The 20,821-nt window shown below is 40.9% G+C and overlaps 1 protein-coding gene across 4 annotated transcripts in view; it reads left to right on the top strand.

Annotated features, from left to right (window-relative positions):
* LOC124110533 (ligand-gated ion channel 4-like) overlaps window positions 1-14,706 on the top strand; it is a 105,455-nt gene extending 90,749 nt beyond the window's left edge. For all 4 annotated transcript variants that reach the window (XM_046469905.2, XM_046469904.2, XM_046469907.2 and 1 more), the window contains exons 4-8: window positions 2,801-2,845; window positions 3,362-3,471; window positions 4,956-5,497; window positions 8,810-9,006; window positions 10,102-14,706. In XM_046469905.2, coding sequence (XP_046325861.1) covers window positions 2,801-2,845; window positions 3,362-3,471; window positions 4,956-5,497; window positions 8,810-9,006; window positions 10,102-10,458 — 1,251 coding nt within the window. In that variant the 3' untranslated portion in view covers window positions 10,459-14,706. The remainder of the gene's footprint in view (window positions 1-2,800; window positions 2,846-3,361; window positions 3,472-4,955; window positions 5,498-8,809; window positions 9,007-10,101) is intronic.
* The last annotated feature ends 6,115 nt before the right edge of the window (window positions 14,707-20,821 follow it).

The raw sequence follows: 20,821 nt of genomic DNA, 5'->3' as shown, positions 1-20,821 counted from the left end.
TCTGTCCCTTGATAAGATGTGCCATTTGCAAGGACACGACCTGTCAGTCTCTTGAGGACAACCAACCATCCGTCCACTGTAAATAAGAGAGCAATTATAACGGCAAGGTCAAGGCCTTGCCGTGATTGCTTCATCACGTTTGCAAGGTCCTTTCTGACTAGACGGGATCTGTAGACGAATACTTATAGCGTTAAAACGTTCTTACTCTCATCATGAGTTCTAAATGTAGCGCTTATTCGGCCGTGGTATTGATGAAAGTAGCAAAACTTGTGATGTATTCTTGACAATGCTTGTGTTTGTGATTATTGCCCGTGTTATCACGGCGGTCTTTTACAAACCGGGGGTTGAAAGAAGATCTCTGCCCTGTCCGACTCTGTGTAAGAAAAGAATAATTAGCGATATTGTTGAATGTGCACTGTTTACCGAGTAAATAATGATGATGATGATAATGAAAAAAAATAATAATGAAGATTGTAATATAACAGGTCCATTGTCCTGCGAACACCTGGTATCGTCATGGTAACGTTACAGCGTTTAATGTAGTCGATGTGTTCAGTGACGGACTGTTTACTGCATGAAGGGGCCTTGTATTTCCGTATTGTTGTATCACATACATTGCCATATATATATACGGCAGTTTGGTGATCTGTCATATGTCTTCATGTCAGGAGAGGAGATATAGTCCTACTTTGTCTTCATCCCAAATTCTTTATTCATCCGGGTTCGATTCCCGACATGGGTACAATGTCTGAAGCCCATTTCTTGTGTCCCCCGCCATGATACTGCTGGAATATTGCTAAAAGCGGCGTAAAACAATACTCAGTCACATCTCGAACCATGTGATCTGACATACGTTCATTTAGCAAATAGATAATCAGCTGCAGAGTGAGTGAGTAAGTTTTGATTTACGCCACTTTTAGCAATATTCCCGCAATATCACGGCGGGGGTCACCAGATATGGGCTTCACATGTACAGAAGTCGGGACGAGCGCACGCTTTAACCACTTGGCTACCCGACGGCCCCAGTCAGCTGCAGATACATATTAAGAATAAGATAGTGTTTTTCCGCTATAGTACTGCAGCTTGTGATAATAAAATTACAAATAAAAATACTATAGTTTGTTATCCGTTGTTTGGTTGTATTGCCAGCGTATTCAGAAACGGTGTTCTTGTGATCGAAATATGAACGATGCAGAGGAAGTAGTCACGTGAAGGCATAGAATACATGAAGCGACATGTGCAACTATCGGAAATATGTGCAATGATATGTTTTACCACTGGGGTAATAGTCATTAATGAACAAGCATTATACCCCGAAACGTCGTTACTAATGAAAAGAGTATCACGTATTCATGTTCGTCCAGGGGCGGTCGGGTAGCCTAGTGGTTAAAGCGTTCGCTCGTCACGCCGAAGACCCGGGTTCGATTCCCGACATGGGTACAATGTGTGAAGCCCATTTCTGGTGTCCCCCGCCGTGATATTGCTGGAATATTGCTAAAAGCGGCGTAAAACCATACTCACTCACTCATGTTCGTCCAACTTTTAAAATCGCATCAAAGACCTGAATAGAGATTAATGAAAAAACATTATGAATCTTTCTATTTCTATCACTGTTTGATTGGGATTCATAAACACATGTTCATCATATTGTCGGAATCGTACAGTCGACTCCGATTTTGGCAGATATTTGTTATGAATATGGAAAAGGTATTGTCGCTTTTATTTATTATCAACGTTTACATTGTACACCCATGGTCGTGCATATAGCATAAGATCAAGGCTCCGAATCACCCATTAGAGCCTTAGTCTTGTAGCAATCTGTAATGGGATCCCTTTCGCGGCGCCCCAGTTTAATCCGAACTGATATTAAAAGACCAAAAGCCCTGTAAATGAATCTCACAATCAAATGTGATCATTCTACTGCGATCACCATGGTACATTTGGCCGATGTGGTGTTGATTAAAACAGACGGTTGCCTATTCTGCCTGTTTAGCTTGGAGACACGGGTGTTCTCGGGAACCGTCATTTCAATCCTGAAATAATCCGAGTAAATCTCCAAAGTCACGCCGAATGGAAATGAATGTTCCGATTGACTCATACCCAAGTCATCGTAGACGAAGTCGCGTGTAGGGCGATGTCGTTCCTGGTTTTAATGAAGGAAGATACATTTACGACGAATCTATTTATATCACGTTACCACCAGTCATTGTGTAGCACTGAACTTGGCTTGACCTCATGGATCTGGGATCATTAAATGAATTGTGCGTTGATGTGGAGCGAGTGTGGGATAATGACGTTCGTAATGCTATCAAGCAAAGAATAAAAGAACATTACTTTGTCATTCATTTAACCGATTTGAGACCTTTCATCTTTCGGTCTTTCGATGATTTTGATTAATCAAGTTTACAAATCTAAATGTAATGCCCGGCTTGGTGACCAGTGACGCCGTCACGTGCACTGCGAAGACGTCGGGCAGAACGACATCGGCAACATATTCAGAATCGTTGCCTTTTAGCTGATGATGTGAAAATAAAAGAGACAGAGCCTATTTCCATAATCACAATAAATCCCTTCTCAATGCAAAGTCCATTATACGGTTCCGACTATATCATGGGCATGTGTATGAACATTATCAAATAGTAATGATACCAGATGTTCGCGAAAAGCTGACCGTATCGTGTCCAACTGGTAACACCCGTCACAAACACATGCAAAGGCATGTCAATTGTTCATTTGATAAAGAACACGGAACATATGATACATATGGAATATATGGTATATATTTTTGTATATTTTTCAGGACGAAAAGAATCAAATTATGACAACAAATTGCTGGATAAATCAGGTGAGTAGGGAATCGAACTCCGTAGAGAGACATTAGATACCAGTATTCAGTTCATATAATCATCACGTACATGTACACACGTCTCATTGCTCCAGTCGCCCTTGGCGTTGCAATTCGCGATTCTGGGTTTATAGGCACCATACCCAGGGTCGTGGGTTTCAGCAAAGAGGTGAACGTAAACGTCTGACAACTGAACCTATTCGGAAATTTCTTCCCACATTCAGCTGTCAGTGATGTAACTGGAATACTGTTCAAAGCCGCGGTAAACCCACCTCACTCAATGTGGACCTAATGACATACACGTTCTCACTTGTTCCAGCATTACAGTGAAAACTACAGTTATATAATATTCTTTACATATCAGAAACTCTTCTTTCCAAAATAGTAGAAATGTAGAGTGGAGTAGAAATAGTTCTACGAAGGTGTAATCACGGACCGTCAAAGGGCCTTACACTGTAATTGAAAGTAACATTCGTGAACAATATGTCCTAACCATCCATGTTTTTCTTATCACAGGGTTGGATTGACAAAAAGTTGGCCTGGGTACCAGAGAAATATGGAAACATATCCGTAATAAGAATTCCATATGATTCAGTATGGCTGCCAGACATAGTGCTGTACAATACGTAAGTATGTCAGATCTTTCAGAGACACAGGTATTGAAGCTCGTTCAACGTTGTTGGGAGTTTTTATAATTTAGTTATATCCGTCATATGTTATATTAGCAAAACCTACAAGCATGGGTTTGGTGACAAACCAAGACGAATATAAGATTTGAACCTTGACAGCGGATCCTGGTTAAGGTGTACCAGGATCCGCTTGTGGTAGGACTGTAGATTCGTCTGTCAGGACGGTATATAACGTACTTGTGCTCTTATGTTTGCGGTTCAAACTATTTAACTAACTTCTCACACTAAGAAACCAACCATGTGATAGTGAAGGGGGCTTGGATTGTTTTGAAAGCAAAGTATTGGTTTAAGAAAATGCTGGAAATATATTTTACTATATTTTTCACCAAATATGTTCTGCCCCGGACATGATGGACGTCCTTACACACAGTAAGATACAATCTCCGCCTCATCATGTCATAGAGAGTGAGTGAGTGAGTTCATGCTTTACGTCACATCGGCAATATTTCAGCCATATCGTGACGAGAAATTATGCATTTTTAATGCATATATTTTAACTTAATAAAAACCTGTCATCGATGGACAGTAAAATTACTAGAATATCACCGATTAATCTTTACATAGAAAAGAAAGAAAGGGGTTTAGCATTAAGTGGTTGTAGCATTATGAACCTATAATTTAGACGAATGCTCACAATAGTGGAAGATAATTTATGGATGTTAACTTATTTATTATGAGGAACACAACGTTTCGGAGTATATACTTACTCCATCGCTTGAATGAGGAAGGAGTAAGCACATACTCCGAAACGTTGTGTTCCTCATAATAAAGAAGTTAACGTCGATAGATTTTCTTCCTTATGTGTATCATTTCTAAATAGCTTTCGAAGACTCACAATAGTGTTTCTAGACTCTGTACATGGAACGAGTTATATATTTTGTATTATTTCTATTTGCGAAACGTTGTAAGAAAATGTCTGACATAAACGTGAATAGATGACTTGTGCTTCCTCTGTTGTTCGGTATTGAATGAACATAAATGTATTATTTAACTATTGAACCGTCTCCGTGTGTAGTGAATAGAAAATAGATCGTCTGCCCGGAGAGCGGAAGGTTGGTAGTTATATCCCCTGGCCGCATCATACAACAATACGGTACTTGTTGTTACCCTACCCTAGAACATGGTCGGCTCGGTGTTAGTTAAACTGCGGCATGGTATCTCAGTGGGCTAACACTATAAAATCAAGGTAAGTGCGGATTAAGACAAGCAGCCACTCACACACGTGCATGTAGGTCGCTATATAAGTGAAATAATCTTGAAAGCAATGTTAAGCCCCATGTTAAGAGAGAGGCTCAGCTTGGAGCCACTCATGACGACTTTGCAAGGGTCCAACGTGTAAGAGAATAATGCATGTCATATATATTTATGCCCAAGTCTTTGTCCCAGATTATAAATCAATGTGTTTTCTATTTCCTGTCCAGAGCGGAAGTGACAAGTAAGGAAATGTCAAGCGTGAGTACCAACGTCATCGTTACGTCAGACGGCAACGTGACGTATCTCTCAATGGTCATCTATAAAAGCTCCTGCTCAATCGACGTCAAACACTTCCCCTTCGACGAACAAAACTGTAGTATGGAGTTCTCGTCGTGGACGTACGATGCCACGTCTCTCAACATTATGAACGTCGGGGAGGAGGGAGACACATCCAACTACATCCCAAGCACCGAGTGGAATCTTGTCCAATATGTCCAAAAGCGTGATCCCGTATTGTTTTCTTGTTGTCCGGAGCCGTATATTTTCATGAAATATTTTGTCCTTATCAAACGGAGGCCGCTGTTTTATTTGTTCAATATGGTGATGCCGTGCGTGCTCATCACCATGGTTGCTCTGCTGGGATTCTATATGCCGAATGACTCAGGGGAGAAGATTTCAATGGGAATAACCACGCTGCTGTCAATGACAGTCTTTTTGATGATTGTGGCCGAACAAATGCCCCCGACATCGGATTTATTACCTTTAATTGGTATGTGTAACTAATTTTCTATATTGTTTGCTATATATACAGTTTTATGTGTTTAATATGAAGCAATATGCTAAAAGCATTTTTATATTGTATATGAACAATTCCCGCAAGGTAAGTAACGATTTCCCTAGGGGACATAGGATCATGAAAATTGTGTGCTTATTTGATTCTATATCCGATTTGTTTTGGGTGTTTTTTCTAAGTAACCATCAATAGTAGGCACAGAGGGGTCAGGAAATAGTACGCAGCCATCAAAAGCAGGTACAAAAGAGTCAGGAAAGAAATAGGACGTACCCATCAATAGCAGGTACAGAAGGGTCAGGAAAGAAATAGGACGTAACCATCAATAGTAGGTACAGAAGGGTCAGGAAAGAAATAGGACGTAACTATCAATAGCAGGTACAGAAGGGTCAGGAAAGAAATAGGACGTAACCATCAATAGCAGGTACAGAAGGGTCAGGAAAGAAATAGGACGTAACCATCAATAGTAGGTACAGAAGGGTCAGGAAAGAAATAGGACGTAACCATCAATAGTAGGTACAGAAGGGTCAGGAAAGAAATAGAACGTAACCACAAATAGCAGGTACAGAAGGGTCAGGAAGGAAATAGTACACAGCCATCAATAGCAGGTACATAAGAGTCAGGAAATAAATAGGACGTTACCACAAATAGTAGGTACAGAAGTGTCTGGAAAGAAATAGGACGTAACCATCAATAGCAGGTACAGAAGGGTCAGGAAAGAAATAGTACACAGCCATCAATAGCAGGTACAGAAGGGTCAGGAAAGAAATAGGACGTAACCATCAATAGTAGGTACAGAAGGGTCAGGAAAGAAATAGAACGTAACCACAAATAGCAGGTACAGAACGGTCAGGAAAGAAATAGGACGTTACCATCAATAGTAGGTACAGAAGTGTCAGGAAAGAAATAGAACGTAACCACAAATAACAGGTACAGAAGGGTCAGGAAGGAAATAGTACACAGCCATCAATAGCAGGTACATAAGAGTCAGGAAATAAATAGAACGTTACCACAAATAGTAGGTACAGAAGTGTCAGGAAAGAAATAGGACGTAACCATCAATAGCAGGTACAGAAGGGTCAGGAAAGAAATAGAACGTAACCATCAATAGTAGGTACAGAAGGGTCAGGAAAGAAATAGTACACAGCCATCAATAGCAGGTACATAAGAGTCAGAAAATAAATAGAACGTTACCACAAATAGTAGGTACAGAAGTGTCAGGAAAGAAATAGGACGTAACCATCAATAGCAGGTACAGAGGGTCAGGAAAGAAATAGGACGTAACCATCAATAGTAGGTACAGAAGGGTCAGGAAAGAAATAGAACGTAACCATCAATAGTAGGTACAGAAGGGTCAGGAAAGAAATAGAACGTAACCACAAATAGCAGGTACAGAAGGGTCAGGAAGGAAATAGTACACAGCCATCAATAGCAGGTACATAAGAGTCAGGCAATAAATAGAACGTTACCACAAATAGTAGGTACAGAAGTGTCAGGAAAGAAATAGGACGTAACCATCAATAGCAGGTACAGAAGGGTCAGGAAAGAAATAGTACACAGCCATCAATAGCAGGTACAGAAGGGTCAGGAAAGAAATAGGACGTAACCATCAATAGTAGGTACAGAAGGGTCAGGAAAGAAATAGAACGTAACCACAAATAGCAGGTACAGAACGGTCAGGAAAGAAATAGGACGTTACCATCAATAGTAGGTACAGAAGGGTCAGGAAAGAAATAGAACGTAACCACAAATAGCAGGTACAGAAGGGTCAGGAAGGAAATAGTACACAGCCATCAATAGCAGGTACATAAGAGTCAGGAAATAAATAGAACGTTACCACAAATAGTAGGTACAGAAGTGTCAGGAAAGAAATAGGACGTAACCATCAATAGCAGGTACAGAGGGTCAGGAAAGAAATAGGACGTAACCATCAAAGTAGGTACAGAAGTGTCAGGAAAGAAATAGGACGTAACCATCAATAGTAGGTACAGAAGGGTCAGGAAAGAAATAGTACACAGCCATCAATAGCAGGTACAGAAGGGTCAGGAAAGAAATAGGACGTAACCATCAATAGTAGGTACAGAAGGGTCAGGAAAGAAATAGAACGTAACCACAAATAGCAGGTACAGAACGGTCAGGAAAGAAATAGGACGTTACCATCAATAGTAGGTACAGAAGGGTCAGGAAAGAAATAGAACGTAACCACAAATAGCAGGTACAGAAGGGTCAGGAAGGAAATAGTACACAGCCATCAATAGCAGGTACATAAGAGTCAGAAAATAAATAGAACGTTACCACAAATAGTAGGTACAGAAGTGTCAGGAAAGAAATAGGACGTAACCATCAATAGCAGGTACAGAAGGGTCAGGAAAGAAATAGTACACAGCCATCAATAGCAGGTACAGAAGGGTCAGGAAAGAAATAGAACGTAACCACAAATAGCAGGTACAGAAGGGTCAGGAAAGAAATAGTACACAGCCATCAATAGCAGGTACAGAAGGGTCAGGAAATAAATAGAACGTAACCACAAATAGTAGGTACAGAACGGTCGGGAAAGAAATAGGACGTTACCATCAATAGTAGGTACAGAAGGGTCAGGAAAGATATAGGACGTACCCACCAATAGTAGGTACAGAAGTGTCAGGAAAGAAATAGGACGTAACCATCAATAGCAGGTACAGAAGGGTCAGGAAAGAAGAGCATAAGAGATCCGCACAAGGAGGCAATGTGAAAATAATTTCTTGTGTACCTCGCCATGATGTTGTTGGAATATTCTGAGAGCGGAATAAAATTATGCTCACTCTTAAGGCCAAGGACAGGTTTACCACGTGTATCTGTATAAACGTATGGCGGTTTTGTCGTGTCATTGTTATCAACTTCACGTCCTGAGTTAGGTTTTATACATTATATATGTTCCTTCTGTAATGGGTATCCCCTGTTCAGACTGACATAACTTATCAACAACAACGTTTGTGAATTTATGTGTAAAACCCTCTCTTTAGAGATGTTGCGAAATCTAAATCTATTTGATATACTTCCAGCTAAAATTCTCTCCTTCATATGAACACGTCAGATTCCAATATGGGGGGATTGGGTAGGATTGTGGCTAAAGTGTTTGCTCGTCGTGCTGAATGGCCTGGTTCGATTCTCCATATGGATACTAGGTGTAATGCCCAATTCTTGTGTCGACCGTCGTGATTGTACTACAAACGGTGTAAAACCATACTTTGAAAACTATATTCTGGAATAACCTTGTCGTATTGGTTCAATGAATTATTTTTTCTCTTTCAGGTCTGTATTATGGAATAACTATAGCGATAGTGTCATTCGCTACTGGGATGACTGTGCTAACACTCAACATTCACCATAAAGGAGCGAGGGGACAGGAGATTCCACGGGTTGTCAAGATAATATTTTTTAATTATCTCGCCAAAATTATGTTCATTAAGATAGACCTCGCGGAGCCTCACAGTGCCCCTGTTGGGATGGTAAGTTGGTTTCTCGCCGACTCTCTAAAGACCTGTCCACCGTTGCTTGCTCGGGGAACTTCCGGTTGTAGCCCGCTGTACAAGTATCTGATTCGTTCGCGTAATTGCAGCTATATTGCCGCATGGCTTGCGTGTTTCTAATCCTAGAGTATCACTTGTGCCGTAGTTGTATCGGGTTAGTGCTTGATTCTGAGCACGAAAGGTGATCATTTTTTAGCAGTACTGTATACTGGACCATCAGCCAATTCCGGTGTAAGGGACATAACTCAATATATTCCCACACAGGAGTGCGGCATGAATATCTGGCATCGTTACTATGGTGATAATGCAACCAGGTATCGATGTTACTATGGTTACGATGGTACGGTGTATCCATGTTACTAGGGAGGCACCAGTACAACCTATGGTACTAGCGGGAGACAGGGAATCATGCTACTGTATCATATAGCACACACATAACTGGGATGACAATGATATCACTAGGTGAGTCAGTGAGTATGATTTCACGCCGCTTTTAGCAATATAGCAGTAATATCACGGCGAGGGACACTAGAAATGGGCTTCACACATTGCTCCCATATGGGGAATCGAACGCGTGTCTTTGGCGTGACGAACGGACCATGTAACGACTAGGCTACCCCACCGCCCCCATACCACTAGGAGATCGTTAAATTTGAGGACTTCCATTTATGTGAAATCAAAAGAATTTACTACAACTTTTAGAGTAGACGAACTATTTCATTCATATGGTGAATGTATTCATGACAGAATGATTGAAAGAGGTGGCTCGGTGGACAGAGTTGTAAGGCGCTGTTTCTTCGTTCTAATTACTAGCGTGTAGATGTACCAAAAACGGCATGAGACGTTACACAAAACATCAAAGCCGCCGCCACATAGCTAGACCATTCCTGAGTGCGGGAAAATATTGGTAATATCAATATAATATCAAAAGTTACACCAAAACTTAACGCCCACCGGTATCTGTCATTTTACATTATCTAATCCATTATGTCATTATATATCTAAACTTAATATATGTAATATGAGAATCGGGCTGTCATGGACTTGTCTTCAGTACTATATATCTTGTTTCAGCATCAGGTTCCAACAACGGATTACTATGACGTGTATGATGCTGATAAACTGCCGAAAAATGGCGGCCTTTCTCCGCGGTTCTCCCGGAAGTTACCCACAGGGGGAACAGCATCAGGAGGGGATAGCACCGAGAGACAGTTCATGCGGGTTCTACAAAAGGTGTACCAGACAATAGAGAAAAACGAAATGCGATTGGCTGAGCAAGACAGGCGTGATCAGCTTAAACTCGAATGGCAACAGTTGGCTCTTGTTTTGGATCGTCTTCTGATGACAATATTTATCATTGTCACTGGGTGTACAACCGCTGGAATATTCCTCCCCTCCCCCCACTCAACAGCGTTTGGAAAACCATTCTGAAGGAACAATGAAGGAAGTGTTGATAATCCTACGATCATGGATAAGGCATTATCATTCTTGTTGACGTCTACCCGTTTGTGCTAGACAGTGAATAATGAGGCTTGCAAGGCGTACAATATGTTTCCATGGTTTCTTATGAATTTATGTTTAACTGATATCGTATTGTTTTATTTAACATTTTCTTTGAAACTGTGTGTGGATTGTAGTTCTTGAACTATGCACTAAATACGAAAGTGTCCAGAACGAGTTCTGTAAGGTCTTCGCACGAGGAACAGATGGTGTACATACTCTAAGAAACATTCGTTACATCGATTGTAAATGTGTTCTTGAAGACTCTTTGGGTCATCACCTGACCTCAGACATCTGGACTTGTGTATATGTTGAAATGTTTGATTCCCTTGGGATAGTCCTGTATCTTCCCGACATGCATCCTGGTGTCCAGATACACTTCCGTATACCCTATCCATGGTATTCATCATCGGATCATCCACCTTTGTGGATAGTCAGTCTTTTAGAATCGGGTGTCTGGTACCGGATACCTTTGTGGACACAGTTCCTTCTGGAATCCAGATATCCGGCAGTGGATGCCTTGACGGATACCTCACGATGATGTACAGCTTGATATACGGGACTAGATGACGAGTGTTTGGTATCACAGGAATCAACTGTACTGGATACTACTCAGATGTATCAGTGATCGGCCTTGACTGGTCTTGTTCTTGAAGAAGATGCACCAATGTCACTGCGCCAATCTATGGACGTGTAAATTCATGTGTTCTGCTGGAACTTTATTGGTACCTCAGGAAGAACAGAACAGCTTAAGTCAAGGATGAGGTACCACGTATTCTTGAAACCGCACAACATGATAGCAAAATGCTTGTATAATTTGTTTGGCATACTGTAAATCAACGGATTTACTCTTTCTTCCGAGAAATTGATTTCGAGATGTATGAATATATTTTATTGCATTTTCATAGATGTATTCTATGTTGTTTGATGGTAAATGTGATGATGCGTTTGAAGCGGGATTTATTATCCATTGTTTTTAAACATGTTCCTAAAATATGCACATATATGTATGACATATACATTGCAGCATTTACAAGTTACCACAAGATAATGTTGTATCTATAATTATTTAGCACCAGTTTGTTCTATATTGGTTGTCATCATTGTGATGTCATTTTGGTAGTTGTATCCACCTGTTCCTGTTCGTTGCATCTACCTGTACGTGGTGTAAGATGGGGTCGTGGATATCTAGGTGCTGGCGTACACATGGAAAGCAAGATCTACCTGTACGTGGTGTAAGATGGGGTCGTGGATATCTAGGTGCTGGCGTACACATGGAAAGCAAGATCTACCTGTACGTGGTGTAAGATGGGGTCGTGGATATCTAGGTGCTGGCGTACACATGGAAAGCAAGATCTACCTGTACGTAGTGTAAGATGGGGTCGTGGATATCTAGGTGCTGGCGTACACATGGAAAGCAAGATCTACCTGTACGTGGTGTAAGATGGGGTCGTGGATATCTAGGTGCTGGCGTACACATGGAAAGCAAGATCTACGTGTCGTATATAAACATGGTATTAAAGTGATTCGTGGTGACTGATTCATTGTAAAATATATTCATACTTTTTATATGTATTGCCCATACTGACAGCAATGACAAGAACTGTTTGGTGCCCATTGATATGGACAATATGGATTTTATTTCTGCTGCAATGTGTCTTGTAGGGGTGTGTTATTGTAATGACATTCAATGATGTCCTGTGATGGTGGCTCCGTATTTCTGCTTTCAGTGATCACTATTAATTTAGCTTCCCCTTCAGAATTAGATATAGCACATGACACAGATTGACGAATCTATAAATAAATTGGTCACTATAGATCCTTTTGAAACGGAAACGTATCGAATCTGTTGTCAAGGATATCTACCGAGAAAGCGGTTGGTATTTATGTGGTTTAATTATTGCCGAGGTGGAGCTATAATCGATTGCCGTTTTCTACAAAGCTGATGTCCAGAGGCAAGCTTCCACGTGTACATATTTATTTCACTACCTCCAAATTGTTACTCGGGTTATCTCGGATGGGGTTAGGGTGGCCGAGTGGGGATCTCACATTGGTGGGGTGGGCGTTGACCAGTTGTGTAACTTACATTAGTGGGGTGAGGGACGCCCAGTGGAGTTCTCACATTGGTGGGGTGACTTGGCCAAAAGGGGATCTCACATTGGTGGGGTACGGGTGGTGCAGAGGGGATCTTACATTGGTGGGGTGAGGGTGGCCCAGTTGGGAATATCACATTGGTGGGGTGTGGATGGCCCAGTGTGGATCTCCCATTGGTCAGGCGAGAATGGCTCAGTGGGGATCTCACATTGGTGGAGTGAGGGTGGCCCCAGTTGGGAATCTCACAGTGGTGGGGTACGGGTGGCGCATGCGGGATCTCACATTGGTGGGGTACGGGTGGCGCAGTGGGGATCTCACATTGGTGGGATACGGGTGGCGCAGTGGGGATCTCACATTGGTATGGTACGGGTGGCGCAGTGGGGATCTCACATTGGTGGGGTGAGGGTGGCCCAGTTGGGAATCTCACATTGGTGGGGTACGGGTGGCGCAGTGGGGATCTCACATTGGTGGGGTACGGGTGGCGCAGTGGGGATCTCACATTGGTGGGTAACGGGTGGCGCAGTGGGGATATCACATTGGTGGGGTACGGTTGGCGCAGTGGGGATCTCACATTGGTGGGGTACGGTTGGCGCAGTGGGGATCTCACATTGGTGGGGTACGGGTGGCGCAGTGGGGATTTCACATTGGTGGGGTACGGGAGGCGCAGTGGGGATCTCACATTGGTGGGGTACGGGTGGCGCAGTGGGGATCTCACATTGGTGGGGTACGGTTGGCGCAGTGGGGATCTCACATTGGTGGGGTACGAGTGGCACAGTGATAAAAGGCACAACAAAACGCTGTGCACGGTAGCATCCAAGGATTCTCTGAGCGTGAGTTCGAATCCCGGATTGTGTGATAAACCTTCACGACCTGCTTTCCTTCCGCATTACTTTAAGCCGTAATATAATTGAAGTTCAGTTCAAAGCGGCGTTGAGGACATACACTCACTCAGTCTCGCATTGGTTCCTAAAGGTTTGAAAAGGAGACTTACAACTACACTTTAAAACATTTCATAATTAAATAAAGGTAATGGATTGGAATGAATATCCCTTTGTATATGTAGAAGTCCATCCCTGGAAGGATTCCGGGTTAAACTTGGTCTCAGGCAATCTCTGCTTGTCGTCGGATGTGGGATTCAAATTTGATGTTTGTTTTTAAGATATGTGGAGGAAAATATTGTCTTACCACACATATATTCACCCTTCTCGCCCCAGCAATCATCTCCGGCAATCAATGCTTGTCGCAAGACAACTCAAAGATATCGGATGGTCAGCCTCGGCGACTTCATTGATTGCGTGACATCATGGACTGTTGCTCATAATATCAATCAATTGTTTGTCCGGCTCAGACCCGATTATTCCTTTCCTCCTCCAACTCCAAATTATTTTCTGGTATAAAAGTAGTCATCATCTTCCCCCTCAAAGATCACCAGGTTCATAAACCATACTGTGCTCAGTGCCCTTGCACAAATAATCAGAGACGTTTATATCTACCGCATCATAGAACACTCAAGTATTTATTGAAAATGGCCAATTGTTGAAGGAGTTGGTGGATTTGTTTGTACCATTCGTGGTTGTCCTCCATGCAATACATCCGACACTCTTCATATCACAAGATTGTGTGCATGTGTGATGAATGTATATAAAAAAACCATTCAATTCTAACATAATTGCAATGATTTCTCTATATTTCTCAACATCCCTCCTTCCAATATTTGTTTTACAAACCTGTTTGTAAGTGTACTTTGTTGGTGTACATATGAATCCTATTGAGTTCGAATACGTTTATCACATATCCGTCATCTTAGGATTATTTGTTTTTAAAATGTATTCATCTTTATGCGAATTTATTGCAGCGTCCGGTGTAAAACCTTCAATGGATTGATTTTAAATTTTGCATGTAATATGTTTGAATCGAGATTTATCATCGTGTGTAAATACAACACAGTAAGTAACTTCTCAACCATTTTGTTAAACCCTGTTGATTGTAGCTGGAAGAAGCACTCATCCTTCTAACAATGGTCATTTATTTGTCACAGGAACGGAGACAGAAAGTTACAAAAATAAAGTGGGAAATGATGTTTAATTTCTTTATAGTTTGTTGTTATTTGTTTTTGTTCATAATCAGTAAATAAATGAAGAAACATGAGCAAAAAGGAGCAGCAGAATACTAGAATAAAAGCATCAAACTAAAAGTTTTGTTTAATGAAGTGCGTCACCTCTACACTCTTACCTCAGTGCCACAGACGATCTGCAAAGATTATTGTACCATTAGAAAACTATAAACCCATTTGACCAAATGTGAATGCATATACAGGTCTGTACTAGCAAGGCATGGATTCGTGGGTGCTACCAACTGGTACTATAAGCCAGAACTACCTGGGGCCTTTAAGTCACCTGGATATCAACCATCAAGGTGAATTCAGAACAATGCTTTCTCGCTTTATGAAGCACGGTGCAAATGTATAGGTATAAAATATAGACAATGTCATTATCATGTAACAGTTATCTCATCACAACTATACATTGCACATAAGCTCCTGTGTAGAGACTGCAAGGTTAATTCATAGTTAACTTTCGTCGTTAACACACATGGGGCGTATTCGATATCGCATAAAACCATCGGCACTACAGGTTTTAATATAGGCCTATCCGCTTGTCTCAAACTAAAGAAAGTTCTATACATGTATATGTATATTTTCTCATGATAGTCCCATGAACGAGGTTTCAATGTAAGTACGTTTAGCACAATGATGACAGCGCGAGATAATCGGAAATTGTGTGAAAGGATCAGTATCAAATTGACGTTAAATATCAATGCACATTATATCTGATGCTGACTTATTCTTATTTCAAACGCGTGTAGCAAATAACAGATGTAGGATAGCTGCGAGAACAGACACGGTTTGGAGTTGTCTTGGCGAGATCAGTGGTAAGAAGAGCAAAGAGGGCATGTAGCTCACCTCAAACTTTCCTTTGGTAATTATCAACAGAAAATGTTACCTTACTTTGCTTTAGATACAAGCTTTGCTCCAGAATATCTTTGGAGAGAATACAGGGCCCAGGTATTCATACAAAGATACTGCTTCTACAGGTGTACCATTATAAAACAACCATGTCTAAACGCAGCAATCTTGGTGTTCTGTCTCACATATTCTCAACTATCAGATCCAAAATCTGGACTTGTAAATGGGTTAAAAATATAATTTCCGAAACGGAACATAAAAATATCATGTTAAGTACTGTGGGCTTGTCAGGGAACAGTCTTGAAAAAACCCTCTTGGTATTAACACAGATGGTGCAACAGTAAATCTTGGCAAGAAAGGAGGAGCATTTAAGATGATCTCAAACAGACTCACGAGGCAGTGCATTGTGAGATTACATTGCTGTGGCACACTGTATTGTGCACAACCTTGAGTTGGCAGTGTGTGATACACTTAACAAGGCATGTACATACCTGAAGAAGTGGAAATTGCTGAAAATCTGGATAAAGACCTGAAACATTACGAAGGGGTTAAGGAAGTGAGATGAGCCTTGCGGTCACTCCCAGACAACTATAGTAGCGGCAGGAAGACATGAAGTACCAGCTAAAGCAAGAAACAACTTAGCTGAGGTGAAAACTGAAAAATTCTTGAAGATGTTGCATTTCATGATTGATTTCATAAACTTGGTGACGGAAGTGTCCAAAGTGTTCCAACTGTAGAAGGAACTGGTATCTGAAGTTGGAAGGGGAGTTGAGGAATGGGGGCAAAAGCGTCTGAGATCAGAACAAGAATGAAAGGAAGGCCTTTAGCAGGTCTAGTGAAACCTGAAGAGACAGGGGAACTTTGACAAAGACAATGACACCATTTCAGACAGCTGAAATATTTCTTCACGAAAAGATTCATTAAACACCTTGGAGGGGAACCCCATTCTCTGTTCCAGCTGTTTGATAAGCATATGTGGACAAATTTCACAACACAACCAGAAGAGTTCAGGGCATATGGAGATGAAAATGTCAAGAAGCTTATTGATATTTACAGTCCTCTACTAACCAGTGCATCGGATGAATAGCTTGACCTGACTATCAGAAGAGCAGGCCAATGGTTGATGTCTATGAAGGTCTGTTTGTTAGTCACAGTCAGTCAGAGACATTCAACACACTTTGCCTCTGGATTTCATCATATTGACGATCTCCGCAAGTACCGCAGATTGTAAGAGAGGCTTTAGCTGTATGAGCAGGCTGAAAACCAGCCTGATATCATGTATGATCATGGACACTTAGTCTGTTAAGGATGAGCATGAATGGACCGTTTGTTCAAGATTTTCAACACAAGAAATATATTCTTCACTGGATGAAAGGTGCAAAAGGGGGCAGACCAAGGTCCAAGGCTGCTACATCAACTCCCTCAACCAGCAATAGAACATAACGGGAAGGGAAAATGTTGCAAAACGAGTATAAAATAATGTCTACTTGTCCTGCAGGACAAGTTGGGATTATAAATGTTTCGAGCCCTGTGCAAGGGCAAATAACATTTAAAAAATATGATAAATATTTCTTGAGTTCAAACACAAACCTGATGGGTGCCCATGTTACAGGTAAAACACTGATGTATGTTACAGTCAATGTGTAAAATGACTGAAATGTTAATTCAGTCAATTTACATCTGCTTTCCCGTTAGATTGACTAAGAGGCATTCAGAAGTTCAAAAGAGCTTTTAAGTAAAATGACTGAAATATTTTGGCGTTTTGTAAATTGTACAAATTGACTGATTTTACACATTGATTGTAACATATATACCTTTACAAACTGATGTTATAATAATTAATAACTAACCTTAATACCAACTTGACACAGTGAATGCATGAGAATATCATGTCTTAGAGTCAACAAAGAGGCAGTAAAAAAATATGCTATAGGGATAATATACTCTGTAATGAAAATATTGCCAATAGTGGAGTAATGAGCCCTGTAGTTCATTGATATTATTATGAGTCTCACACCAATTCTGTAGACGGCTGTTAAAAAAAAAGAAGTAACTTGTGTGTTGAATGTATGGGAGAAGTTCCTTCATAGTTGTTTAGGTGATTTTACAGCCAGACTTGAAGAGTATGATATTAAATGCTGTAACGAAAGGTTATGACAATTAGGGTGAATTAGAAGTATGATCTCACTTATACACAGTTACTATGGTTACATTCATGCCGCTCTGAAGTTACATTATAAATCACTCTCAGTGAAACAAGTTAAATCAAAACGTTTGTGACTTCATGTACACATCCCCAAGAAATAAAACGCATGTGTGATTTTCAAGAGATTTATTTTCTGACTTCTCAAACGGCGTTTAAATACAATAGATGATAAAACAACTGATATTGAGGTTAAGGATTTCATACTTTTGAAATTTCCCAATAAGTGCATGCTTGTAGTCTATTCAGTCAGTATCTTCTGAAACAAATGTGTTTCAAGTAGAATCCATCCATATTTTCAAAACCACCAAATAAAACGATTTTATCACAGTCCAATACTATGACCATTACCTCCAAATTATTTAATTACAAAAAAGTCCTGTAAAGTGAAAATCATTTCAACAAGTGTGATTGCCGCGTTCGCTATGTACCTGCTGATCTCCCAATAATTGATGTATTGTATGAATCTTATTTATCAAACAGGAATTTTCGTAACATCATTATTCGTTTTAGACTTGGCCTGAATGATCTAAAAACTAACACAGGGAGATTCGGTGACATTGTTGTCGATATGAATACCATTTTATGTATATGTGCCCTATATACGAAAATCTAAGAAACAAGTACTTACCGCAGTGGTCTTTATCTCATTTTAATGCTGTAAGATTGTCTTCATTACTGTCCTGCAAGGATCTTCTAACACAACATCAACTGGCTTTGTACATACATCATGCGTTTTTGTTACGAAGTGAATTGTTACCTTGACTTTGTATCTTATAAAATATGTTATGTAAATCCGTTGTATATGGGCCTGTGGCCTTTCATACAATAAAGAATTGAATTGAATTGAATTGTATGCCGAAAAGTGGGCAAAACGAGATGAACCATTTGGAAGTTATTTCATCCGTAACATAGCTATTGGAAGGATTCACAAGACCAGTGTTGTCACAGCTCTTGCTGAACTGCACGAGAAATGTATCATTTAATGGCAGTACGTACTATGACGGCAGTGGTCAGTATCAAATGCAAAAATACAGTGGTGATAGCAAAAGCCAGTGATAAAAATTTAGATAAATAAAGATGTATCATCGCTAACTTCTAATGTTTTCAATATCGCTTAGGTTTCAATTTAAAATAAAACCTGATAGAACAACTCAGAGTTGTAGTTTCTTCTGCCCAATATACATGTGGTTATATATCTAGGCTTTAGGACGCTTCTTATCTGAACACACTCACACACGCGAGGGCTAGGCGATATGTCCGCACCACATAGCATAATCTCAAACCTGAACACGAGTGACCTGAGAGTGTACTCTTAGTTTGCCGTCTGCAGGTCACATCACATGCAGAATATCGACATACATAGGAACACTGTGCGTTGACCGAAATGCTTCGTCCATCCGGGTTACAATGGGTGTTCATCACGCTGTTGCATTTGGTGTTCCTGGTTAGAATACGACGCCATCAATCTGTTGCTTGTGGTGTTTTGGGTTAGAATACGACGCCATCAATATGTTGCTTGTGGTGCTCTGGGTTAGAATACGACGCCATCAATATGTTGCTTGTGGTGTTCTGGGTTAGAATACGACGCCATCAATCTGTTGCATGTAATGTTCTGGGTGAGAATACGACGACATCAATCTGTTGCATGTGGTGTTCTGGGTTAGAATACGACGACATCAATCCGTTGCATGTAATGTTCTGGGTTAGAATACGACGCCATCAATCTGTTGCATGTGGTGTTCTGGGTGAGAATACGACGACATCAATCTGTTGCATGTGGTGTTCTGGGTTAGAATACGACGCCATCAATCCGTTGCTTGTGGTGTTCTGGGTTAGAATACGACGACATCAATCTGTTGCTTGTGGTGTTCTGGGTTAGAATACGACGCCATCAATCGGTTGCTTGTGGTGCTCTGGGTTAGAATACAACGCCATCAATCTGTTGCTTGTGGTGTTCTGGGTTAGAATACGACGCCATCAATCTGTTGCATGTGGTGTTCTGGGTTAGAATACGACGACATCAATCTGTTGCATGTGGTGTTCTGGGTTAGAATACGACGCCATCAATCTGTTGCTTGTGGTGTTCTGGGTTAGAATACGACGCCATCATCCGTTGCATGTGGTGTTCTGGCTAAGAATACGACGCCATCAATCTGTTGCATGTGGTGTTCTGGGTTAGAATACGACGACATCAATCCGTTGCATGTAATGTTCTGGGTTAGAATACGACGACATCAATCCGTTGCATGTAATGTTCTGGGTTAGAATACGACGCCATCAATCTGTTGCATGTGGTGTTCTGGGTTAGAATACGACGCCATCAATCTGTTGCATGTGGTGTTCTGGGTTAGAATACGACGCCATCAATCCGTTGCTTGTGGTGTTCTGGGTTAGAATACGACGCCATCAATCTGTTGCATGTGGTGTTCTGGGTTAGAATACGACGCCATCAATCTGTTGCATGTGGTGTTCTGGGTGAGAATACGACGACACCAATCCGTTGCATGTAATGTTCTGGGTTAGAATACGACGACATCAATCCGTTGCATGTGGTGTTCTGGGTTAGAATGATTGTCGCGGGTAAAGGGACTCTTCTCACGATAATAACCCAAAACTATTTTAGACAGACATTGTATCATTTCTGATTTTAAGATTTTCAACTTGAAAGACAAAATAGTTTTACATTCTAATACATATCCAGTACTTTTTTATATTTTTAGACGTAGGGTTTTTTAATTCTCTACAGCATTGACAAGACTTAAATCGGATGTCCGCTTGTTTCATGACCGCATTTCTAGACTCAGTGAGTTGGTTTTAACGCCGCTTTTAACAGTATTCCAGTTATATCGCGGCGTGTCAGCTTAATGTGGGAGGACAGCCCGAAGGGATGCAGGTCTCAGATCAAGACCATTGCATGTGTACTATATCAAGGCGTGTCATCAAGACCTATACATATGTACCATGTCAAGGCGTGTGTTCAAGACCTATACATGTGTACCATGTCAAGTCGTGTGTTCAAGACCAATACA

Source organism: Haliotis rufescens, unplaced genomic scaffold (assembly GCF_023055435.1).
Source record: "Haliotis rufescens isolate VD_foot unplaced genomic scaffold, xgHalRufe1.0.p SCAF_43, whole genome shotgun sequence".
NCBI lineage: Eukaryota > Metazoa > Mollusca > Gastropoda > Lepetellida > Haliotidae > Haliotis > Haliotis rufescens.
The sequence above is the reverse complement of the archived record's forward strand: the minus strand, read 5'-3'. Positions and strand labels throughout refer to the sequence as shown.